Raw genomic sequence first — 27,239 nt, forward strand, 5'->3', positions numbered from 1 at the left:
CTGACAGCATCTGTGGAGCGGAAGACAGACTTAACATTTTGAGGCTGTATGACTCTTCTTCAGAACTGTTCTGATGAAGAGTCATACGGACTCGAAACGTTAACTCTGTCTTCCTCTCCACAGATGCTGTCAGGCCTGCTGAGTTTTTCCAGCAATTTTTGGTTTTGGTCAGATATTACCTTGTCTGAGATCGAGACTAATTCATAGAGTGGCAGTGAATATGGGTAGGAGAGTTTATATTGAAAAGTAGGGAGAGCAGTAAATTCAGGCTAGGAAGGACAATGGGAACTCAGATGGACATCACTTATGAACACTGCCCTTTTTAATGAAGCTGAGCTTTGTGCCTTTCTCTCCTTAGCACAATAGATGAATAATTCCTTTGCTTTAGCACTTCAATACCAAGATTCTTCCTTCTCCATCTAATTGGCTCAAAATGAAGAAACAGCATAACAGTCTAAATAACCTTCACTCATGGCACTTATGTGGGGATACAGGCCACTTTGTCATCCAACATTCATTCATTTGTACCATTTATTCCTGCCCGCCACATTCTTAACCATGCAGTTTTCAGAGTCAACCATGGCGCCTACCACAGGCAGGTGGAAGACTCATGAGTACATGTAACTTAAGGTTCTATGATGCAAATTAGACCACAATACCGTTTCTACGTGAAATAAAACTCGTGTACTATGCTCACCTTGCTGCTAAAATCTAACTGGATGGATAGGTCTCTCAGAATCACTGAAGCAGTATTTTGAAGAGACACTAAATAGCAGCTACTTACATTTATACAGCACCTTTAAAATAGTAAACATATCCCAAAAAACAGGGGCAAATCAGACAAATATTGACACCAGGCCAAAGAAGGAAATAATAGGTCAGATGACTAAAAGTTTAGACAAAGAGATAGGTTTTAAGAAGCATCTTAAAGGAGGAGAGAAAAGTAGAGAGATGGTATTGGTTAAGCAAGGAATTCCAGAACTTAGGGCCTAGATAACTGAAATTATAGCTGCCAATAGTGGGGTGAAGGGGGCAGAGATGGACAAGATGACACTCATCTGGAGGTAATTGGGTCATAATGTCCTTGTGTTAATTGGATTAGCAGGAGAGTTTCCAGATTTTGTACATTTTTAGTCTTAGCAGCATCAGTAAGTTTTATCTGTTTAATAACTGTCAGTTTGGTAGTGCAGAACTTGAGTATTGCTGAAAAAGAGAGATTTTGTGGAAGCTTTTTGTCTTGCGCTCACTAGGACAATTTGCAAGAAAGTACTAATATCAGGGGAACAACATATTTATACTGTATAAGAGAGTGCTGATTGGTTGGCAAGTGGACCCTGATTGATAGAGGCATTGCTGTGGAGAATGCACCAGTTGATTGTGGCTGACAGTTATCTGCCAAGCATTGTTTGAAATTTAAACCAGGCAGCTTGACTCTGATTGGTCAAGACATTGTCTTGGTGGGTGAGCTAGCAAATAGCTGTTACTTATTTTATTTATCTGAAAGATGTTCTTTTTGTTTGCAAAAAAGGTGGCCCTGTGTATTAATATATGTAGCTTTCAGTGCAGACAAATGCGCTACGCAGCAAATCTGACTGACAGTCTTAAATTGGTTGACAGCATAATTCTTAGAACACTGAGGATTACTTAACAAATGTTGTCCAATCGTGGAATCACATCTAATGTTGGACACTGTGTTTTGAGTTTTGCAAGCATGGGTTGGTTGGGTACAGTCTGTACCTTGCCCATTGCAAACCGTGAAAGGGACATTCTGTTTGATACGATATGCCAGTCTTTGGGACGTACGGCCTACATACCTAGCATCACACTGGCATTGAAATTCATATACCACATTATTCATTTTTGTGATAGACAGAACGTCTTTTTGACTTGATGGCAGCACCCTGCTAGTGGCGAATACCACTTGTGTTGCTACTGCATAGTAGCAGCATGAAACTGCTTGCTTCACTGTTGCTCAAATATTTGAGATACCTTGCCCTTCCAGGGTAATCTGAGGTAGACTGGACACTTTTCAGGGGTGAAAGTGATGGCTTTCATGAGTTTGCGTGATATACAGCGCAAAGTGATCTTATCAGGGTAGCCATTATCCCGCAGGATGTCTTTGATGTGCCTATTTCAGCATTATGCTTACATGTTGAGCAAATGGCTCAGGCCCTATTTATGTGGTTTCTAATAAGGCTAATCTTATAGCACATGGGACCGTAAGAAGGTAGGCTTGCGGTAGGCCATGGTCGAGAACCACAGAATGGAGGAACAGTTGGAAAAGAGAAGCAGCAGTAGCCTTGGCAGCCAGCAGCAACAGCAGCTGGGCCTTTCAAAGACATCACATGAGCAGCTGTTTACAGAGGTGCATACCCAGCACATAGGGAGTACAGGCAAAGAGTCATGGATCTATCAAAGGGCCAGGGCATCAGGAGGTTGCAATTCTCCAAATAGTTTGTTGCAAACATGACAATAGGAGCTGCTGTCTGCTGGACTGATGATATGCAGTTGGCTATCAAAGTCGTCACAGTCCTTAACTTCTCTGCCACTGGTCCTTTCCAGTCTGCTGCAGGAGATATCCACATCTTTCAACCTGCAGTACATGGTTGCAGTAAACGGGTCACCAAGGCCCTGTTTGGCAGAGCTAACCAATACATCACCTTTCCCATTCTGCTCAAGAGTCAATAAAAGAGACCTTGAGGATTGCAGGATTGTCAGGCTTTCCTCACAAATAAAGTATCTTAGATTGCATACGTTGCCACCAGAACACCAAACAGCACCGGTTATAAATGTTCAGATAGCATCCAATCATAGAAATAGGATTATGCAAGTTTATGCAAATTTATGTACCCAGGAGTGTCATAATGCATTTGTACTATGACAGTCTACCATTCCCCAGCTTTTGACCTTTCCAGAAATGAAGCAGGATAGCTCCCGGGGGGAAAGGCGCATCCTTTAAATATAAGGCTCCTAACACTCCCTGTAATTCTATAATGCCTGAGAAACACCAGTGATATCAAAGCGAGTACACAATTGCATTACAGAAACCAAATTCTGGTGCCTCAACAGATTTGGGGGCTTCCTACAATTTGCCCCAGAATTTCCTTCATAATAGTGATGTACCATACGCTGCACACTTTCTTAAGCCTGCATTAAAGAACATTGAAACCAAGCTTCTAGATCATCACACTACCCACCAAAGGACCGAATATGATAAAGTTGATCAATTTAATTTCTGATACAATAATTACGTTCCATTTTTCACCCAAATGTGCATCTGTGATGGCTTTCTTCCAAGAAAGTTTCTTAACTCTACTATTCTTATGAAGTGCATCCCTAGGGGCTTCAGCAAAGCCGGTTGAAAGATGCAGTTGATCACGTGGGAACCCTTGAAGTACTTGTGGCTCATGAATTTTAGGTGCTCAAGATTGTGAAAGCCTGGCTGTAAATTAGTGCACCTCAGATGCGGCTGGATCTGCGGCACAATGATGAGCACTTGTTGACAGGGTGGAAAAGGAGCAGACCTTCTGACATCTTGAGGGGGGGCAATATTTTCTGCTCCTAAAGGCTCTCTCATAGGCTTGTCACTTCCACGGGATTGTGGAGCTGCAGACATCTGTCACTGAATTGTCTCTGAAAACTGATTCTAGGCAATATTCCTGTAGGTTCTGAGCAATAGTCCTTGTCCTTACCATCTACATTAGGTTCTTCATAGAAGTATCAGCAAACCTTATACAGCCCTCTGACACATTAGTTATAGAACTGTATGCACAGTATTGGAATGCAACCTCATTTTAGAAGGTACATTTTTACTTTAAATAGGGCTCCAGTGGTCCACCAGAAATTATGGACATGAAGTGGGTGCAATTCCTGTTTCTTGATCTAATCAGGTGTCAGTCTGTCAATCATATTGAACTGAAGCCCTGACATTAAAATCACCTGGGCCTCATGCTGTCACATCATGGGAGATATCTGCATGCACCATCTTACATCCACCCAATTTGTGACAATGCCAGCACTGATTATTTATATTCTAGTGACAGTTAAAAGGCAAAGAATTTGAAATTTAGGCCCCATTTTCATTTGCGAGTCAGGTGCACAGAACTAGGAGAATTCCTGGCTCTGCAGACCCAACTTTAAAAAATGGCTGCCCAGATGTCGGATTTTTGGTTGGGGTGTGGGGGGTTGGGGGGGGTGCCGGTGTGTGGGGGCTAGCTTAGAAGTTTGGTGGGTGATCCTGGAGGAACTGAGGAGGTTGCCAAGTGGGCAGGGTGGAAGGCCTACTCGGGTTTATAGCACAGTGTCCAAAATATTTTAAAAAGAATAAAACATGAAACATCTCTCCAGCCATCACCCTCCCACAAACTCCCAATGCGCTATCCATCCCAACCCATGCCACCTGATGCTCCCATCCTCCATTGCCTCTCATACCTTCCATGCCAACCTATGCCCCTAGACCCACCCCATGGCCCTTTATAGCCTCCATGCCAACTTAGTGCCAACTGATGCCAGCTGATGCCCCCCTTTTCCCTTACATCTACCATGCCAACTCACCCAGTATCCACCATTGGCAGACCTCAGGGCCCATGCAAAGATGAGATAAAATAAAGTTCTAAGTATCTATTGTAGACTTCACTATATTGAAAAAAAATTCTCATTCATAAAAAAATTTTACTACATTTACATTCCTTCAACTACATAAACCCTTATAACAACAAATATTTCATTCAAGTGCACAATCCCTTATAACAATAAGCATTGGAATGCATAGTCCCACTTCAAAGTGTCTATATGTAGCTGTCAATCAAACTGTGAAATAGCAGGCACACCACTGTGACAAAGGATGGTTGTGAAATCAGTCATTTAGCACTAATCTGGTAATGGAAACCCTCAGGCTTATGTCAACAGGCAGAGTGAAATAGCAAGCAATGATTTTTTTTAAACACTCAAGAAATTTTTTTTCAAAGCTTTAAAGGGCAGGACTTTTAAATTCTTTGACAGCTTGACCATTCCCTTTGACAGCTGCCTTTAACAGGTGCTTTTGACAGATCCTCTTGACATTTTTGACAGGTCTGTTAACAGTACCAATGAGCTTCACAGTTAATTAGTTTCACTTTTTAATACATATTCATGCCTACTTTCAACAATTCCAAAGGGCACTTTACCTTCACAAAGGACACCTGACATTCCCCAAAGGTGTTTCAGGACCAGATACAAAGGGCTACCATGTCTCTCCAAAGAGATGCCCTAGCTATTCAAACAAATCCACAAAATTCAGATCTACTCTTATCAGGTCTAATCTGCACACTTCGGGATTCACACCCCAAGGCTACCAAAATCCCACATGAGTGGAAGCAGCTGATGATTTAAATGGCCAGCTGCCTTCATAAAATGTGCATACGCAAAAGAGCCCTCAAAAATGGGAATTTGCATGTTCATGATTTATGATTTTCAGCCACTTCTGCCATTTTCACCAAGATGGAGAGATTCTCCATCGTGGTGGAAATCTGAGCCTTAATCTAACTCTTTGACAAATTATGTAATTCTTGATTCTTACTTTTTCAACATTTCCAGCTCTAGGTTCTGCTTTCCAAACTTACAAATACAATTATTAGAACTGAGAATAGTATGTTCCAAATGAAGTATCTAATATAGGTGAAATTTGTCTTGCTGAACCCATTCTGTTGTAGCCCTCTTAAGTTGACAAATAAAAGTTATTTCGAAGATTAATCAACTTGAATCAATCATTAGACTTCCTATTATAGATGCTGAAAAACTAACCTTTGTTGTCAGCTAGCAACTAATTAGGAGCCATTTAAAAAAATATATAGATTCTACATCCAAAATAAACAAGTTGAGACTTGCAAGGTACAGTAGAACAAGAAATCTTGCCATTTTTTGAAGGAGGAATGGTACGAACAGGGATATATCAGATATGATTTAAACATTAAGTTAAAATAACAATTTAAGAGGGAGCAAATGATGAAGATTTTGGGAAAAAAAAGAAAACAGGTCTCATAATGGGCGTAGCAATGGTGAATTTAGCAGCGTCATGCCAGTGCCTGAAATGTGCATATGTTTAGACAACTGCTAGATTCATCTGGGTCGTTTTTTAAAGGCCCTGGCAGGTGCCTGAAATGACTGCCTTGTGCCATTTCGGGATCTGTTTGCAAAATCCACGAAGAACACTCAGAGCTTGTGCTATGGTCTTCCTGGATCTACGGCGGCCTAACCATCTGTCTGCAAAGGGACGTTTGGTGGCATCTGAACAGGCCGTCAGGTACTTTCTTTATAGGAGTGCTCCTTCTGCTTCTCTATTAACGCTGTTGATCTGCTGTAGCCTGTGCTCATCCCCTCCTGTTTGCTTCCCCTGCCCTGGACCCCCTCCATTTTTCTGGAATTTCTGCTGGTTATTGCAGTTAATGAAATAGGGCAGTTAATGAAATAAAAAACTGGAGTACAGCAACATGGTGAGCTCGTTCTGGAGGCATGACAGGCACGAGCAGCTTCTTATAACTATTAAAATTAGGCCCAAGGCCAATTCTTTGCTGAGAATCAGACATCCCTGTTCAGGCACACACTTGAAGTGTTCCATCAATTATGTGCCAGAAACAAATTCTTATATCTATATCTTTGGGGGTTCTTTACTGTTCCAATTCTACTTTATTTTTGGCTACCAAGTCACAGACTACAGTGATGATGGTCCAAATGCTCCCAACCCCTCCCCCTAACCTATTAGTCTATGATTATATGATAGAGTTACAGATGAGCCCTAGCTTACTATGGGGGGAGACTGAACCTTTTCACAGCCATTTTTGGTTGGGAATATAGGGCAGGATTTTCCCCCCGTCGGGAGTGAAGTTGAAGGGCGGGCGTGCACAGGCGCGCCTCTGATCGGTGTCCTCAATCGGGGGCATGGCGCCATTTTACATGGGCGGGCCAATTAAGGCCCGCCCAGTGGGACGTCCGCATGGAAACACTATGCGCTCCCTGTGCGGGCGGGGGGGAAATTCCTAAACCTGAGAGTGCGATTTTTCTAAGTGCTGCTTCAGGGAGATCGGCTGTTCTGTCACAAATATTAAAAGTAAGAGAAAAAAAATTCCTGACATGTCCCCTCATGTGACACTGTCACATGAATTGGGACATGTCCATAATTTTTAATAAAACTTTAATAACATTCTTTAAAACCTACATGAAACCTCATCCCACCCATGGATGAGGTTTCATGCTTTTTCAAATTCCCGCCGGGGCTCCTGGCCTGCCCGCCAACCTTAAGGTTGGACGGGCAGGTCCATTAATTAGTTTAATGACTCTGTCAATGGCCTCAATTGACAGGTCGGTGGGCGCACAGCTGATTTTGCTGCGCCCCCACTACCAGCAAATTTAAATGGAGCGCGGTGATGTCGGGAGTTCCGCGCCACATCACCGCGCGACATTTTACGTGTCGGCGAGCGGGCCCCACCTCCCACTCGCCGACAGGAAAATCCTGCCCATAGAGTTAGGGGGATGAATTTCAGGTCATGATGCTTTGCACTCAGTCCCCCATGGAAGTGTACTAATTGACAAATTGGAAGCAGAAATAGATGTTAGGTGCCCTTACTATGCAAATCAGGGTCCTAACATTGCTTTTAGGATTCTGATCGAAGTTACACGCTCTACCTTCTTCAACTGCCTAATCAGTACTCTAAAAAGAAACTGCTGGAAACTGCCCACTAAAATGTGTTAACATTTTTACACTTATGTTTCTGTGCTGTTCCTGTTTCCACTTAAATATAGACCATCACCATTCAGTATGATTCCCACCACCCCACCTCGCCCCACTCTACCAGAGTCAGATGAATTTACCTAGGTCCCAAATGGAGTGTTGGTAAATTGCTGTCTTTACGCAGATTAGGCATGAGGCCCAATTTCACATGAGTCTTGTGCCAATGTTTTTGGTGCGCATTCCCCTTCTGACTTTCATATCACATTGGTTTCCAGCACTTCTTCAATTTCTCAAGCTATGTCTCAAACAGAGTTGCCACTTGCTAGATATCCAGGCAAATTTGTAACATGTCCAGGGAACAAAGAGGGAACCCTCTTCAATTTATTTTAGCTACTGGTTCTTTCATGTGATCTCACATATGATCTTTGTCTTTGGAAGGTGGCAGGGTAACACTTAAACAGAAACAAAAAGTGCTAGAAAACCTCAGCAGATCTAGCAGTATCTGTGGAGAGAGAAACAGAGTTAATGTTTCAATTCCAATATTTTTGGAACTCCGGGGGTCTGAAGAACAGTCACATTGGACTTGAAAGTTAACCCGGTTTCTCTCTCCATGAATACTGCCGGACCTGCTGAGTTTTTCCAGCACTTACTGTTTTTATTTCAGATCTCCAGCATCCACAGTATTTTGGTTTTATAACACTTAAATAGGCCTTCACTAAAGCTTTTACCACTAAACAAATTTATTAAACAGAAGAAGAACAAGAAAATATTAACAGTGCCACAACATACAATATTACATTAATTATTAAGCTTTAGCACTTTGAATAATAGAAAATGATAAATAGTTTACTTCTGCTGTCAGGTAGCATGTGCTATATCAAGTCATGGATGAACCATAACTTTCTCCAACTAAACATCCTAAAAATAGCAGCCATCAATTTCAGCAAATATCATCATGAGCTGAATCAGACTCTGCAAATTATCAATGTTCTCTTCAACCCAGAGCTAAGATTTAAGTCCTGCAGCCTTTTAATCACCAAGACTTCTTATTCCATCTCCCCAACACTTCTTACTCATTCCCTCCACCACTGAATTCATTCTCCATATTCTTGTCATCGCTAACTTTGATTTTTCCAATGATTCCATAAATTCTAGCAGGATTCCAATAATCCACCAGCCAACTTGTCTAAAATTCTGCTGTCCATACCCTGCCCTGCATTGTAAAGCACATGTCGATCCTCACTGACCTGCACTGGCAACCTGTCCCCAGATGCATTAAATTTAAAATACTTGATTTTATTTTCAGGTCTTTCTAGGGTTTTGACCCAAACTGTTCCTAACATTCTCTTCCAGCCTTGTATCTTCATCTGCACTTTTAATTCTGGCTTCTTGTGCATCCCTCACTCTTTGAATCATATAAAGGGAGCTAAATAAGTACATGGAGGACATAAAAAAAAGGATATGTTGATAGGCGAGATTAAACGGAGGGGAGGAGGCTGGTGTGGAACATAATCACTGGTATAGATCACTTGGGCAGAATTGTCTGTTTCTGTGCTGTAAATTCAGTTCAATTCCCTGTAATTTCTTTGCAATTAATAATAAATAATTATTAATAATTTGTCTCTGTCTTTACAAAGGAGAGGGTGGAATCAGACATTCTAGTTAACTAGGAGGAGTGTGAAATATTCGATACAATGAGCATAACGAGAAAGGAAGTACTGGAGGAACTGACATCCTGAAGGTAGATAAATAACCAGGGCCAGATGGATTGTATCCTAGGCTGTTAAAGGAAGCCAGAGAGGAAATAGCCGATGCTCTGACGATCATTTTTCATTCCTCACTAGATACAGGTGAGGTACCAGAGGATTGGAAATCTATGAATACTGTTTAAAAAGGATGAAAGGGATAGGCCAAATAATTATAGGCCAGTCAGTCTGACTTCGGTAGTGGGCAAATTGTTAGAATCAATTCTAAGAGCCAGGATAAACTATCATTTAGAAAGGCATGAATTGATCAGGGATAGTCAGCATGGTTTTGTAAAGGGAAAGTCATGACCTATTAACTTAATTACATTTTTTGAGGAAGCAGCAAGGAGGATTGAGAGTAGTAGCTTTCTGGAATTCACTGCCCAGATTGGTGGTTGAGGCAGAAACCCTAACTCATTTAAAAGGTACCTGGATCTACACCTGAAGCGTTGTAACCTGCAAGGCTACAGGCCGGGTGCTGGAAGGTGGGATTAGAATGGGCGGCTAATGTTTTTTTCAGCCGCGCAGCTACGATGGGCTCACTGGCCTCTTTCTGTGCCATAATTTTTCCATGGATCTAATTCTCTTCATCCCACATCCGGGCCGGCCATCCAGCAAACTGTGTCGGGTTTTCCAGGGGCTGCTGGTCCCTCATTCATGGCCACTTACCTGCCCTTGTTCCAGGCCCACTCCCCCCATTGCCAGTGCCATTCTCCTCCCGAACTTCATCCCACCCACACTCACCTGATCCATCAGCAATCCTCATGGTAGGCCCCACTGTAGTATCAGCAATGGCCACCTCTGATTGGCCAGCAGCTCTTGGGGGCGGAATTTTCACCCTACTTGGGGCTTAATCCGACTGGAGGCCCGATGCTGCCCAAGTAATTGCCTGATTACTTTGGAATAACATTGGGCTTCCTGGAGAAAAGTGATGCAGGTTCCCATCTGTTCTCCAACTGCTGTGCAAGACCCCCCATCACCCACATTAAATCTGAGCCTCTGAATAAGAGCATAAAAGTGTATGCACAGGAAGTAAAACAATTGTGTGTATATTTGTGGAACCCTATTCAAAAGATTTATTAAATTTATTAATGCTGTTGGCAAAACTGATAGCAATTCTACTCAGTCAAAAAGGGAAAGGCAAATTAAATTGATGTACTTCATATCTGTATCAACATTCTCACTCTGGCTGCCTGACAAATATTTGAAATCAAAACCAGATCAATATTAGCTCAGGTTGTAGTCAACTCTCCATATTGAGTTGCGAAATGTGCATTTAATAAGGCTAAATCGGAAAAATTTGTCTTGTTCTCTTGTGTAATGTGCATACCTCCAATGCTTTATGTTTTGATTCACTCATGTCAAAGTGTGGAAAACAAAATCTACCAGGAAGACCCTGTGTCATCTCATCTCTAGAATGTCAACCATATTCTTTTTATTGTCCTGCTCATGTGGCTTATCACCAGCTGAAAAATACATATGCACCAATTCAAGAAATGAGTGATTTTTCAGAATTGTTAGGATTAAATCCGGTAATGTGTGTTGACAGGGGATATAAGTTAAGAGTGAAAATTTTCCTTGGTGATACATAGGCCAGAATATTGTGCTCGTCCGGCAGACGTGCACCCGACCCGAACGAGTGTAGAATGACGTGCGATGGTGTCAGGTGCGTGTCCCAACGGCATCGTGCAGTTGCGCGATATTTCGGTCAGCAAGTGCGCGTGGGAGTCAGCAGCATGCCCACCGACAATTAAGCTGCCTATTAAGGCCCTTAATGAACTAAATGAATGAAATTTTTCACTGCCCGTTCAACTGTTTGGTTGGTGGGTGGGCAAAAAGGCCAAGCAGCCTTTGCATTTTTGGGGAAACCTCACCCACAGGCAGGATGAGGTTTCGACCAGTGGTTTAAAAAAAATTATAAATTTTTCAAACTCATCTCTAACATGTCCCTGCTCATGTGACAGAATCACATGAGGGGACTTTTTTTTAACATTTCTAGTTTCTTTATTTTTTATTTTAAAAATCTTCAGCTCCCTGAGGCAGCTCTGTGCCTCAGGGAGCTTTTACTGCGCGCATCCGTGCGCATGTGTGAACTTCCACATTCATGCTCCTCCTGCCCCCGCCCCGGCCCGATTGCGGGCGGCGGTCCGTTTCACGGCTGCTCCTGCTCGCCCCTGCTGAACCTGCCCAATCACCAGAAAATCCTGGCCACAAGGAACACAATAAAGTGAAATCTCAAATAAAGTAAGAAATTGCTGGTAATATAGAGAAATAAAAAGCAGGTAAGTAAGGATCTGAAAGGAGAAAAAATAGGTTAGCACTTTGGGCCAAGACAAAGGCTCAGGCTTATTTCAGTGTAATTCTTGTCTGATTGCCCTCCTATGAAGTACATTGGGATGTTTTCCTATGTTAAGAACATTATGGCTGGAATTTTCTGACCCCGTTGACGTTGGGCATCATCAGGCAGAAGTTCTGTTGAAGAGTCATACGGACTCGAAACATTAACTGTGTTCCTCTCTGCAGATGCTGCCAGACCTGCTGAGTTTTTCCAGGTATTTTTGTTTTTGTTTTCTATATAAATGGAAGTTGTTATTGTTATTGATTAGAATTATGCTTTTCTTAGATGCCTCTGCTGAAATACTTTGTAGGATTTAACACCAATTTTGGAAGAAAAAAATATCAGATCTAACACATCAATTAGGAAACCTTTAGGATCATTTATTACATCCCACAGTATTTAATTGGACATTGGTTGACAGTTTTGGACTGATATAAGCCTAAGGGTAACCCAGTAGCTTATGCAAATTTAGAGGTATGGAGAATAAAAGGCAAAAAAAGTACTGGAAGTGATGCAAAACTCAGATACTACCTTCAAAAGAAAATTAAGTTGAAGCCATAGGCCATTTTTCCCATGAAGCAAATGCATAAAGCATTAACTATGATTAATACTGACAGTTGAATGACCCTCCTCTGGACATGATAACCATCAATAAAATAATTCTTCACGATAAAAAGGTCCAAATTACAGAAAGTAATAGGCTCAAAAGGCCAATATACTAAGATTTCACTTTGTGAGTGAGGACTTTAAAGAAGGGTTCAAACACTACAAGCCTATTTAAAAGTTTGAAGCTGGGAACATTGCTGAGCCGCAAATTGGCAATGGATTGGGTTTGATTCTAATGTAAAGAGGGCTCTCAGGTTTCTCAGAAGATAGCTCTGAAAACTGGAGATACTGGACAATTTAATATTGATAATAGTAAAATATGAAATCCTGAAATAAGGCATGGATAATTTGCACCGTCATGAACAGAACCAAACTGATGCAGTCTTCTTATCTAGATTAGCCATGCTTTCAGGAAGTTTCATTTATTACAATAAACATGGCATTTCACAGATTCTGCCAGACAGAAACAGAGCAGTAGAATCCCAAATATCACAATGAGCTTACCAACCTGTTTCCTCTCTCCGTCTAGCTGATATCATCCTGAAAGAGGCCTATAGCTGGACGACCAGAGCACTCATTTGTTTCATAGAGTAGGGTCCTCCAACATTCAAATCTAAATCTGATGGTGTACATAATACCTTGACTTCCATTTTAGGAGAAAGATGGGCAGAACATGCACCATGCACAATCCACCAAATTTTACCAGGTAATGTAGCTGAAGGTGACCATAACACACTAAGGACGGAATTTTCCATGCCCAATGGCATTGGGCATGATCGGTGGCGGGAGCGGACAATATGGCACAATCGGTTTTACGACGGCAGGAAACCAGTTCGTGATCATCCGCTCAACCCGCCGATGGTGGGCCGTGCTTCCCTCCGTCGGATATCGGGAATCTCATTGTAATACATCAGGATATCATTATCAGGCCAGCCTGCCGGAATCATCACCCCCCCACTGGGTCGTCCGTCCACGTCAGCGGGAAAGTACATCGATGTGTTTCACAACAGCACCAAAAAGGCATGCACTTGGCAGCCAACACTTTGAGGGGAACTCAGACGTGAGTACACAGTAACTTTGTGCAGCGCTTCCTAGGGTCACCTGTTGGACTTCAAGTTTCAGGGGTATTGAGGGATTGGGGTTAAGGGCAGCCCTGCCACTGAGGCGACTGGTGGCAGGGGGGCAAAGGCAGCCCTGCTGTTGAGTAGCACGTAAGGTTGTTATAGAGTTGATCTTCAGACCAATTTTCTTAGTGGAAACATTTAACTTTATTTACAAGACAGCAGCAGCAACTACATGTGTGCATCAAACTCCATAACTGAAGAACTCCCTCTGTAGAGGTTCCCTGTGCTGCTAACACATGGGTTTACACAAATCATGTGATCTTCCGACACAGGAATATTCTTAAAGCTACAGTGCAATATTTCCCAAAACTATAATTACCACATTCCTCCTCCTTTAACTTTTCTGTACATTTTGTATTCACAAGGATAATTATCTCATGACATTACAATACTTACACAGCTCTTTCAGGTGATTTCCTGATCTGTGTGGAACGTCGCAGCTGCACAACTTCAGATTCTTCTGTAGGAAACATATTCTCTGGAACCACATTAACATCAGGTACCTCATTAGGCACTTCAGTGTCTTCCACTCTGACAGAGACATCAGGCATGTCTGTCCTTGGTTGAGAAACTTCAACAGGAACCACTTGTTCAGTAATGGTTACAGGTGGAACATCATTTTGTTGGGGTATCACTATTTTTCTTAAATGATCCACATGCTTACGGGTGATCCGGCCCTCCACCCCCACGTGGTACGACAATAGTCCAGTCACAGTACTCACTTTACCAGGTAAATACTGCCATCCTCCACTGAAATTCTTTACATAAACTGCTTCTCCAACAGTAAATTGCCACTCACGACTATGCAAATCAAATGAGTTGCTTTTTGGTTCCCTTGACTTTTCTCCACCTTCCCCTCCAAATTGGGAAGTGTTAGGCTTAGTCTTGTCTGAAGATGGCACCTCATCAGTAATTCTGCATCCTCTTTCTATCTGTCTTTTTCTTTTTACCAAATAATTTAGTCTTGGCCTTCTTTTTGACTTCACCGTCAGCCAGACTTCTCTCAGATGCAATCTCAACTTGTCTTAGTTCAGTTGTTGAGCTACCAATGACTCCATTACCTATTCACATCTTGGCAAGTTCTTTGACTTTTGCTTTCAAAGCCTCTTTAGCTTCATTTAGCTGATTTTTCAGTCCTTCTGTCTCCTTCTTATATCTGTTGGTTTCCTCCTAGAAACTTGTTGAGTCTTCTCTGCCAACTGGTTCTTCAGTTTGTTCAGTGAGGTGTTAAATTCTTCCTGTTTCTCTTCGTAATTTTTTAGAGGCACAAATTTTGACCTGAGGGATTCTTGTAGTGTGTGAAGGTCTTTCAACAGGTTTTCCTTTTCTTTGTGAAGCTCACTCACTTCATCTTGAACTCTGTCATTCAGCAGAGTTTCTTCTGCTGTTCTTCCATATCGTTGTTTAAGACAGTCTTCATTTCTTCAGGTCATTGAATCCTTACACACTCCTTTATCATCCATTTGTAGTCCTTGGACTCTCCAGGCTCTTTCTTAAGTGCCTTACCTTGTTCCTTTTTCAAGACAGGAACTTTTCCTGCTTTCTTTTGAATCTCAATGGCCAATTGAGGTAAATTTCTCTCAGCCAATTTTGACCTAGAAGGCTTGGTTTTAAGTCTTCTAGTACCATCACTGGTAGCTATGCCGATTGGAGTCTCTAACGAAATGTTACTCTGGTGATACCTTTTACTTTGATTTCTTCGCCTGTGAATGTTTCCAATTTGGCAAATGTTTGTTCCAAATTTAATTGTTTTTTTTTGAGTATTAAGAAAAGGTTTTATGGAAGCTTTTATTGCACTTAACATGGTCTAAGTAAAATAATAAAATATGCTCCGACATCTATACAAATAGATAACAGAGTGGGGAAGGAAAGATTAAGCAAGTTAGAGTCCAGTGAAATTAAAGGGGTATACAGCTCATGGAGATTGATGACTTGGCTGGCTTCAGGCTGAACTTGGTGGTCCTGATGCTTAAAGCATCAAGGAGATTTAAAGATGCAGACGGAAGGCTTATCTGTTCTTCTGCAAACAGTAGTGCTGGGTTGACTTATTTCAACAAGCTCTGTCTGCGGCACCTGGGTTAATCACAATCAGCAGACAGGGTTCAAAAGCGTGCAAGTTGGGTAGAGAGTGGGAAGAAGGAGCCCACTCAGGTTCTTGCTCCTTCAGCATCTTAGTTGCTTGTCCTATTCTGATCTGGCCTACATGTGACTCCAGATCCTCAGCAATGTGGTTGATTCTAAACTGCCCTGAAATGGCTGAGCAAGCCACGTGGTTTAAAGGACAGTTAGGAATGGGCAACAAAAACTGGCCTTGCCAGTGATATTCATATCCATTTTGACGTGCACGCACGCGCATTGACCGCCTTTAAATGCCTGAAAGTGTGTTCTCCTATTACAGTGGGAGAAGCACCTGTGTCTACTTTGATTTTTAATGGTTTAACATTCACTTGCACTGTAACAAATATTGGCTCTGTCTTCCCAACTTTCATGTTGAATAATGAATAAATGTCAGAATTGGTTGTTTCTGGCTCTTCTACATTATAGACGTCATTGGACTTCATTTGTTGTTTGGAAGCCTATTTAAATCTCACTTGGCACTGTCTTATTATGTGTCCACTTCTGTGACAAAAATAACATTCTACTTTTTTATATTGCCAATCGCTAGAAGAATGATTGTTTCACGGTGCTGAAAATTAGTTTTCGATTTAGTTGCTAAGTTGTTTCCTCTCATTTTTCAGTTAGCTGGGGCCGTTTTCGAACTTAAACATGCATAATCACTGGGCAAGGTACAGCGCCAAAGCTGATTTATCCTCATTGCCAGTTTGTTATAGAGTTGATCTTCAGGCAACATTTCTTTGTGGAAACTTTAACTTTATTTACAAGACAGCAGCAGCAACTACACATGTGCATCAAACTCCATAACTAAAGAAGAACTCCCTCTGTAGAGGTACTTAAGTATGCCCATGATAACCACGTGACTCTCTCTTTCACCCTGCAGAAGGAGTACATCAGAATCATGAAGCCTGGTGAACTAGCTGCATGCCTGATGGCCTACAGAGCGCAAAGATGATGGAGGAGAGAGCAACTGAGGCTCCTGGCTGCATGGAGGCAGGAGCAGCAACCTCAGGAAGAAGGGGCAGTTGGGACTCCCGCACATGCCACCCAAGAGCCACAGCGAGCCATCGCAGGCCGGCACCTGGTGACACCCAGGGTCTTTAGATGCGGGATTTCATTCCTGCAGATCACCGAGAACCAGTGCCACGAAGACTGCGCATGTCTAAGGAAATGGTCTGCCACATCTGCCAGCGACTGCAGGATTTGGCACCATGGGGGCATGTATGGGAATCCACTGCCAAACACCATGAAAGTGACCGCAGTGCTCAATTTCTATGCCAGTGGCCCCTTTCAGGGCTCCACAGGTGACCTCTGTGGGATCTCACAAGTCTCCACCCGCAAATATATCCATGAGGTCGCAAATGCCATCTTTGTGAGGGCACACAACTTTGTGCATTTCACCCGGGACCAGGGGAGCCAGGATGCAAGGGCGATTGGATTCACCCAGATCTCGCGTTTCCGACAGGTACAGGGTTTGATCGACTGCGCTTGTGGTGCTCAGATGTCTGTTGCAACACACAGTGGACCACATCAACCGGAAGGGCTTCCGTTCGCTGAATGTGCAGCTGGTGTTAAACCACCAGGAATGCATCCTGCAGTGTGCGCACGGTTTCCAGGGACTGAGTACGATGCCTAGATTCTCAGTTGATCTGAAGCCTTCCAGGGTCCACAGAGGGATGGCTTCTCGGGGGCATGGGCTACCCGCAGAGGCCATGGCTGATGATACCCGTGCGGCAGCCTCAGGCTGCAGCAGAGCGAGGGTATAATGAGGCTCATGGTGCAGCTCGCAAGCTGGTGGAGCAGACCATCGGGATGCTGAAGATGAGGTTCCGGTGCCTTGACCAGCCTGGTGGAGCCCTGCAATACAGTCCATAGAGGATGTCACCCATCGTCATCATCTGCTGTGCCCTTTACAATCTGGCACTCAAACAGGGAGATAAGCTGGCTGAGGAGGAGATGGAGGAGCTGCACGTCTCCTCCGATGAGGAGGACCCGGTGGAGATGAGGGTGAGGAGGTCCTCAGAGGCAACCAAGATGAAGATGAGGCCCTCACACTAGCTAGACGAGGCAGGCATGCTCGGGAGGCCCTCATAGCTGCTAGATCTGTGGAGGATGATGACGACGACATGCAGTGAGGTGACCCCATAGATCCTCACCACATCTGTGAATGTTTGACTACGGTCTGGCTTGTGGCAATGCAAATACCCTCAGTGAGAATGCTCCTGTCATGGAGATGCAGTGGGGGCATTAATAGTCACTCGATTGCAGGAGGATGATGACAACCTGCAGTGAGGGCACTCCATAAATCTTCACATAGCTTCTGAGAATGCCTGACTCTTGTCTGGCCGAGGGCAGATCGCTTGTGCTCTGTGATCAGGGTCATATCATAGAGACGCAGCCATGCAACTTTAGAAGCATCTGATCTTTTGTCTGCCCTCAGCACCTGACTCCTGCAGGATGTTTGTAAGTTTTCTTTAAACTTTGATTTTGGTTTTACAGCTGACCTGACTTAGGGGCTGTGTTTATTTTATCCCTCATTTTGTTAATTTAGTTTGACTAAACTCCCAAAAGAGTTAATTCTCCTTAACTTTCCTAACCCTGTCTTGGTGCTTCTCGGATATCCACAGCGGAGGTGGAGGCAGCCTGCTGACTGCGATGCCCTGTCTGTGATGACTTTGGCAGGTGTCCTCTGGAGGGCCGAGACATGGAGTGCTCCGACCTGCTTTCAGGGTACTGCTGTGTGGCAGTGGTGCCTTCCTTGGCCTGTGGAGTTTGAGCTGCGGAGGTCACAGGAAGAGGGGAGTTGAATGGACCGGACACTCTTGGAGTCACCTGGATGGATGGGCCCAGAGTGTGCACCTGCTGACCCTCCTCCCTGTGGGTGCCTGGGGACCCCAAGCTGGCTCCTTGAGAAGTAGGGGTAGTTGGAGTGAGATCGAATTGTCCAGCACCCCTCTTGCATACACACTGTTGGAGGCTAACTATGGCATCAGCGATGGAGTTGAGCCGCGCAGCAGTGCAGGAGCAAAGCCCTGGACCAAGTGCTCCATGCCGGCTGCCATACTACCAGTGTTGACCTCGGTTCATTGGCATGCCAGCACTATCACCTCAGAGTGAAGGCAGACGGACTCCTCCATCATGCCTTGCAATCTAAGGTGTGCAGCGGACATCCCTCCCTGATGTTCCCGAGCTTGCCTTTGCAGCTCCAGCAACTGAGGCATGACCAAGTCCAGAGGGTCATCATCTATCTCAGATTCAGCAAAGTTCTGGCCTCCGGCAATCCTCCGAGTGCCAGAAACCTGGGAAGTCCCTGCCTCCACCTGCTGTAGATCGGATGGTGCAATGTGCTCACCAGATTGTGATCCCGAGGCTACTCTAAAGCTAAGTCCCACTGAGGTGTGTTTCTTTGTGCTGATTGAGTGTGTGGATGAGCGCTGTGATGGGACTTTAGGGAGGGTGCCTCCAGATTCCTCCAGGGGTTTCCTCAGGGCTTGCTTGGAGGCCCTGGGTTGTAGACTCTGTCGGTTGTTTGGAAGATGTGCCTGCGAAAGCAAGGGGGGATAATTAGTGCATGGCAGTGGCCTGTGAAACAGGACACATCACCCACAGCATGGTTGTCTGATGGATGTTGCACTGCTGGATCCTCATTTGGTAGAGCACCGCTGACCTCACCGTCAGCAAGGACCGGTCCAGATCGTGGCCGGCCAGCTGGATGGCTCTGTCTTCAAAGTCCGTGAGGACCTTGATTTCGGGCATTCTGCCACTGGTCTGTGACCTCTTCCTCTTGTTGTGTGCCAGCTTGTTCTGCATGAATAGAGGTGGAGAAAGTGTAAACATGACACCTGCCAGACCAGATGATAAATTTGGCTGGCGTGTGTGGGTGGTGAGTGGTCCCATGGATGGGATGAGGACAATAATGGTGAGTTTGAGAGAGTGAATGGTGATGTCCCTTGAACCAGCAGTGAATGAGGGCCCTGTGGATGAATGCTGGGTTTGTGAGTTGTGAGTTGAGAGTGATGAGAAGAATGACTTATCCTGGTGGAATGGAGTAGATCTTGTGGCACTGGGTGGCTGTCCTCTTTTGAAGAGCTTTGGCACTGATGACGACTGCCACCGCCTCCCAAGCTGAGTTAGTGCTGTTGCTGCCCATCCTGCAGTCAGAGTGGGGGTAGAGGACATCCCGTCCTCCACAGCATCCAAAAGGTGCTCAAGGGACACGTCACTGAACCTGGGGGCTGCAGTCTTCCTCAGTTTCAGGGCCATGTCTCCCGTGTAGCAGTGGTGGTCTGGAAGCGCTGAGATGTGTGCTTGCGGCTGGTCTTTAAATATGGTGCCCGGCATGATGCAGAGGTAAGTGGGCGAATGAGAGCCCGCCCGCCATGGAAATGGCGTGTTTCCTGGGAATGCATAAATAATGTGGCAGATTTGGGACAACACGGCATAAAAGTCCGCCATTGTGGCCAGAGCACTAACCCGGCTTGGGAGGCGGTGGCAGCCATGGTCATTTTACCCACCCACTACCACAGTTCGTGCAAATCTGGGACAATTCTGCACTAAGTTTAAAATGATTGAAATTGTGGGGCCAGGAGGAACAGGAACACTGCTTGAAACACCACAAAAATAACATGGGCTGCTGCTGCCCAGGTCTATGGCTCCTCCCACCACACCAGACCTAATTTTCTGCTCATTTGGCTGCCTCTGACACAATTGGGGTACTAACTGGTACATTCCACTGGTCAACTGCCTGACAACTAAGATTTTGTGGCCTAATGTCCGTGGAAATTAAATTGTGGCGCAACGGAGAAGGCATGAAATGACCATAAAAACACAAATAGCATTGTTTTTGTATAGAAATATGTGAATGGCATACAGCATAATTTCATACCAATTTGTTCATCAGCTACAGTTTATAAAATGATGCAAGTAAGGTTTGTTACAGAACCTATTAATTCAGTCAATTAGAATCAGGACTTTATAACTGTAATCAAAGAAAGCATTTAATGCTCACAACAAAATAGCCATTTTAACACTGACCCACTGTATTCCAAAGCAGTTCTAAGAATCCCAGACAGATCCAGATACAATTTTATAAAATTGGAAAAGCACTAATGAAACTTCTAAGAAATAAACTGATGAAATGGGGATATTAGAAATCGACATTGTTATTTAGGCTGGGATTTTCCAACCCCGCCATGGTGGGACCCGCAGCGGGTGATGCGGCAGCCCAGCCAAAAGTCCATTGACAGCAGAAGTGCTTCACTGGGTTTCTTTCTACCTGTCTACGCCCGGGATTTTCTGGCCCTGCTGTGGCGGGACTTGCCGCGGGAGAGTTAGCGGTCCAGCCAAACGCCCATTGGCTTCTGACAGCACCAGACGATCCCGGCAGCGGGCGGGGCCAGAAAATCCCTCCCTTAGTTTTTAGTTAGCAGGACAACAGATCTGCAGGTGCTCTAAAAAGAAATGAGTATAAATTAACTACTACAGAGTTTGTCCTGTGTAGCTGAGTTCATGAAAGTAGAACCTTTTGGGTTTTGGTAGAGAAAAATTGAACAAATGCATTCCAATGATATAATGAGAACAATCAGCATATCATGTAAGTGTAGATTTTTAACTCATTGCTGTTTTCCACATGAAAAAATTCGAACATAATTATCTTTTAGAAAATATAAACTTTTCTCCAGTTCATAAATATTATTGACCATAGAATACTGCAGCAGTAACAGTGCAGTGTCACATTTATTTCATTTTTTTTATCCAAACCTCATAAATTCCACTGTAGCTGCAACTCAATTTGAATTATCATTCACTGTATATACACCACTCATATGCCTGTTGCTGTTACTTTCACACTTTCTAATCACAGTAACAGTAAAAATGATTTTATCTGAGTTTGCATCATTCACAGTTCGTACCATGGCCTGTCCTTCCAAGCAGGTCACTGCTGCTATTAATGAAATGTTCTGCAACTAAAATATTAATCCCTGCAACCTAAACAAAGCATTTCACACATCAAAATATAAACTTTTAGTGCCTATATAAAAAAGACAATAAAAATTGTATTAAAACCTTTGGATGGAAATGCCCTCTTCTCTGCTGAACAAAGTGAATACAAACACTAGTCTTTAGAGTTGTAGGATACCGGTGTACGCTTGACACATTTGTCTACCATTCTTCTCACTGCTATTTTAGCAGCAGTGTTAACCTATTTATTTTAAATGAGTTGACACATCTACTGAAAGTAAGAGAGGAATTTCAGGCAAATATATGTGGTGTTCATATGCTAGTAGCCCACAGAATATATCCTGAGGCCAATGTTCTCACAAATTTAAACAGACAATATAATATTCCCCCAGCAGTAGTGCTTCACTGGGTTTTTTTCGATCTGTCTATGGCCGGGACTTTCTGGCCCTGTTGTGGCGGGGGAGTTAGCGGTCCAGCCAAAGGTCCATTGATGTTCAGCGGGATCAGACGATCCTGGCGGTGGGCAGGGCCAGAAAATCCCATCCTACGAATCTACTACATTCATTAAATAAACCCAGAAAAGCATGCTCAATGATGCTTTATACGTTATATGATGTCTAAATGCATATCCAGTACTTTAGGCATGTAAATAAAGGAATATGTAATATGTTAATTTCATATATATATATATATATACACACACATATATACATATAGCCATATTTATATATATTATACATATATATATATATATATATATATATATAGAGAGAGAGAGAGAGAGAGGAAAAGAGAGCACTACACAGTTATACATGGTTCTTGCAAGACTTTATTCCTACTCACTTGTTCCTCTAAGCTGTGACATGATTTTTACTTATTAATTGAGGGAAAAAATGTGAAACAACTTACAGCAAGGTATGTCTTCATTTCTTTATTGTAAGCGAAGAAAAGCAAACCATTTAGGTGGTCTGTCTTTAGTTGAAACGAAACCTCAAATTGCATCCCACCAGAAAAAACGCTTGAATCCAGCTCTAAGTACCCTGAAAAACATGGAATAGAGAACCTAATACAAAATATTCAATGAAATAATGTATTTCAAATTATTATGCATAATAGATGCATGAGGATATGGCTTAGTTTTTGGCTGTAATCTGCATATGGCAATGTCCCTGGAGGACTATAGGTGCTGGCATTTATTGAGATAAGACAGTGGTGTAAACAAATGGAAACACGTCACCTTGGGAACCAAAATTTGGTGCAGCAGAAGAAAGAGATGCAGCTTTGATCCACTTGCAAAAAATATTTCTTCATTGATGATTTTAATAATTCCAAATACATGAGTTAGACCCCACTAAGTCAGAGCCTGCCCAGTATAATCAAACTCAAGGCACAAAGTCTATCTTCATTGCTCAGTATACCTAGATGGGAATCATCCAAGGTGGATGTTTCTGGAATTTCTCAAAAGCTACAATGTCCTTTTTGGGGAGAGCCCAAAAAGGTGTGCAACTCCCCAAATGCTTATACAGCCCTTTAATCATGGTATTAGTTTTGTACTGAATGGTTTGATAATCAAGCTAAGGACACTTCCCAGAACAATTTGGCTGCAGCTACTTGGCAGTGCCATTAGGAGAGGGTTCAATGAAATTGAGGAGAAGCAATTAAAAGGAGAGTAAGAATCTAAATGAAGTACGTCATTAAGTAAAAGAACAAATCTGAAAAGCTGTATTTTATAGGATAACCTTTTCAAGGTTATGTATAAATCTTTCAAATGAGACATTAAACCAAGGCCCCATATTCCTTCTCAGGTGAGTGGAAAAGATCCAATGGCTCTATTAGAAGAAGAGCAGTGGACTTCTCCCTGTGGTCCTGGAAAATACTTATCCCTCAACCAACATCACTAAAACAAACTACCTGATCGTTATTTCATTGCTGGTTTTGGGATCTTCTGGTACAAATTGGCTGCCACGTTTCCCTACATTAGACCAGTGACTACACTACAATAGTATTTAATTGGCTGAAAAGTGTTTTGGGAAGTTCTGAGGTTGTGCAAGGTACTAAATAAATGCAAGTCTGTGTTGCAAATAAACAAGTGCTAGGAACATGTAACAAAATCATTCAAGGCTGAGGTGGCAATTGGGAACTACGAAGCCTAAAGAATCTTAAAAATATGTCTAATTCCCCGATGATGAAAACTAATACATCATACAAAGGTTTAGAATGTTAAAGAAGGACCACCCAGTGAAAAGGTTAGGTGGAGTGCTTCTATTTGTTCATGGCACATGGAAATAAGGTAACAGGATAAACTTCGCAATTTGGAAGTATTTAAAAAAATATATTCATGAGATGTAGGCATCACTGGCAATGGCAGCATTTATTGCCCATTCCTAATTGCCCTTGAAAAGGTGGCAGTGAGCTGCCTTCATGAATCACTACCCTCTATGTGGTGAAGTTGCTCTCACAGTGCTGTTAGATAGGGAGCTCCAGGGTTTTGACCTAATGACAATGAAGGAATGATGATATATTTCAAAGTCATGGCGCTGTATGACTTGAAGGTGGTGGTGTTCCCATGCATCTGCTCCCTTGTCCTTCTAGATGACAGATATCACAGGTTCTGATTGTATTATTAATGAAGCCTTGGTGCATTGCTGCAGGAGATGGTGCACAATGCAAGAGTGAGTGACACTGTGATTTAATAGTGGAGGGAGTGAATGCTTAGGGCAGTGGATGAGATACTAATCAAGTAGGATGTTTTATCCTGGGCAGTGTTGAACTTCTTGAGTGCTGTTGGAGCTGAACTCATCCAGGGCAGTGGAGAATATTCCATCACACCTCTAATTTGTGCCTTGTAAATGGTTGCACGGGTTTGAGGAGTTAAGAGCTGAGTCACTCGCTGAGGAATACCCAGATATTAACCTGCTCTTGTAGGCAAAGTGTATATGTGGCTAGTCTAGTTAAGTATCATTGAATTTCCCCACCCTCAACATTGGCAGCTCACCACTACCTTCTCAAGGGTAATTAGAGATAGGCAATAAATGCTGGCCTAACCACATCCCATGAATGGATAAAAAAAATATGGTCAATGTTGATGGTGGGGAAATTCAATGGTAGTAATTGTCATGACCACAGATCCTATCCCCGAATTACTCATGGACACATTGAATTTTTAAGTAAGATGTGTTTTTTTTTAAAAAGGCATACAAGCAAAAAGCTGGCTGAGACTGTAAGGTAACCACTTGCTGGAAAATTCCTATGTAGATTACTTGACCGACTAGTTCAGGGAGAATGGAATGTCGGCCTACTTTAGACAGAGGCACTTCGAAGGAAAAGATACAATGCAAACTGAAGCATAATCTCCTGTGGCTGCAGAGATGGAAATTATTAATGGAAAATGATTACCATCTCAGCCAAAACCACCTCCTGTTGATTTATATCCCAGACTATGAACATAAACTGAGTTGAAAACAGATCTGGCCAAAATGTTCATTTTTTCCCTTCCAGGAATACACAAGGAAAGGGGTTTTAAAAAAAGCCAACTGCAACCCTATTTCTGTGTGTGCTAGTCTGGTGTTCTGTTCTGATGTGTGTGTGCACTGCGAAGGTCATAGCTGAAGAACACCAACTGGGCATCCCTGCATTTGAAGGTAAAAAAAAAAGCCCTCTCTCTCTCATTGCTGGAAGCAAGTCACAAGTCAACAAAGCCATTATCGAAAAGAAACAGGACTACTCCTTTCAGCTAACCTGCAGAACCAAGATTCTCCAAACCAACTGCTCAACTGTCAAAGTCAGCACTATCAGAACCAACTTGTGGCACCTGTGGGTGACAGCAGTTGTATCATTCTCTAAATTTGACATCGGAGCAAACCAATACACATGATAGATACGTTACCCTTAGATATGTTCTGTGTTAATTGGCAAGAGGGACTTAGAATTAAGAATAGCGATAGAGGTCAAATACAACAGCAATACAATACAAATTCTTCCAGTTCTTTAACAGCAAGAGGGTTATCAAAAAAATTGAGATTGCTTAATGATACAAATAGAGTTGAAAGAAAGGTTGAACTAAAAATAATTGACATACTAAATAATTACTTCCTGGAAGTATTCTTAGAGGAGACACTGGAGGCATGCAACCTATAATAGGAGGTTCCACAGTTAAATTAATGACTCTGAAATCACTTGCAAGATGGTCATAGGTCATTTTGTCTCTATTTCTAATCTATATACATGTCACACACTTTTCTCATGGTAGCTTCCAAAGCACTATGTTTATTCTGACTCTCTTTTCCAATCACTTTCTGTAAATCGTTCCTTCCCTCTATCTCTCCTGTACGTTTTCTGATAACACTTTCCCACGTTCTTTTACTGTTGTATTCAGTTTCACATGCTTATCTTTGTTAAAGTTCATGCATGTAACAAGATAACAGTTATGTACTGGGTTATGTGAGAACAGACTGTCTAGGAGCAAGTGCAATGTGCATCATTTGAATGAGCAGAGGTAGTGGTAATAGAAGGACCATGTGGCATCTCTCCATTAGATGGAAACAATTTTGGTTATTTAACTTGAGGAGCAAGCCACTATGCGTGCGGCAAGAAAAGGAGGCAGGTCTCCATGAACCACCAGAGCAGAGGTGTCAACAGATCACAAGAGAGAGTGGGAGAGGTACTAAAGCATGGCAGTGGAGTGTTTACAGTGCTAAGAATTTCCCTATTAAAACTGAAGAGGATTTAGTAGAAAACTTTCACTAGCGCTGTGGGTTCAGAAAATGTTTGACCTTTGTAGATTGGAAGCACGAAAATATACATTTGCTTAAACAAAGGATATTTATCACTGGATTCAATGAACAATTTCCTCCTGTGTTTTCAGCATTATTTTGAAAAGATTGTGCTACTGCTCTACAAGAAACTCTCCTAGAAACTACAGAATGAAGCAGCAAGCAGATGGGATTCAGGAAACATATCAGAATGATTTTTCACTGCATTGTTTTCCAGGTGCAAAGCAAAGCAGAAAAGGCAGCGACATAGTTTCTGCCCTCTTTGCACTTTGCCTGCATTCTCAGGGGTATCCGAGCAGAGAAGCACGCTTCTTTTAAATAATATGCAAATACAGCAGCAATGAGTTCCTGAAGCTTCCCATCTTGTTTTCCTGGATTTCCACTTGGCTCATATCCAGCTCATTTATTGAAAGTGGACTGTTGAGAAGGCATCCGGCCCCCTAGGATTGGAGGATCTGTCTGAGAACTAACATTTCTGTTAAGATTAGCAAATGCAAGAATATCAAGCTCTTGTTTTATATAATGATCATATATTTGGCCCTTTTCCTCAGCTATAAAAACTGAATATTTTGCAAAATCCATTTTTAAAAATCTTCCTCTACTCTTGCAGACGTCTTGATATATCTTATTTACAATATATTATGTTCTTTTCTGTCTTCATTGGTTGAAATTGTTGTAGTCTTGCTCTGTCGTCCTTTGGATGATTTTATTAACTCTAAAAAGAATTTCCATTGGGTTCTTTATTCATTTTCCCCAGGAGCTATGACCAGTTTTGAACAATTTAAGTCTCCAGGGAATTCTGCTTCACCTTTATCTTTGCCGCGTATGGTATAATCTGCTGTTCCTTCTAAATTAACATGTGGTATAAAGATC

The 27,239-nt window shown here is 42.7% G+C and overlaps 1 protein-coding gene across 1 annotated transcript in view; it reads right to left on the reverse strand.

The window, feature by feature from the left end:
* The window catches only part of ush2a (Usher syndrome 2A (autosomal recessive, mild)), a 1,183,552-nt gene that overhangs the window by 705,949 nt on the left and 450,364 nt on the right, over window positions 1-27,239 (reverse strand). Inside the window, exon 27 of the mRNA XM_078556364.1 lies at window positions 22,504-22,634. Within this exon, the coding sequence (XP_078412490.1) occupies window positions 22,504-22,634 (131 nt within the window). The remainder of the gene's footprint in view (window positions 1-22,503; window positions 22,635-27,239) is intronic.

This window comes from Cetorhinus maximus, chromosome 14 (assembly GCF_964194155.1).
Source record: "Cetorhinus maximus chromosome 14, sCetMax3.hap1.1, whole genome shotgun sequence".
Lineage (NCBI taxonomy): Eukaryota > Metazoa > Chordata > Chondrichthyes > Lamniformes > Cetorhinidae > Cetorhinus > Cetorhinus maximus.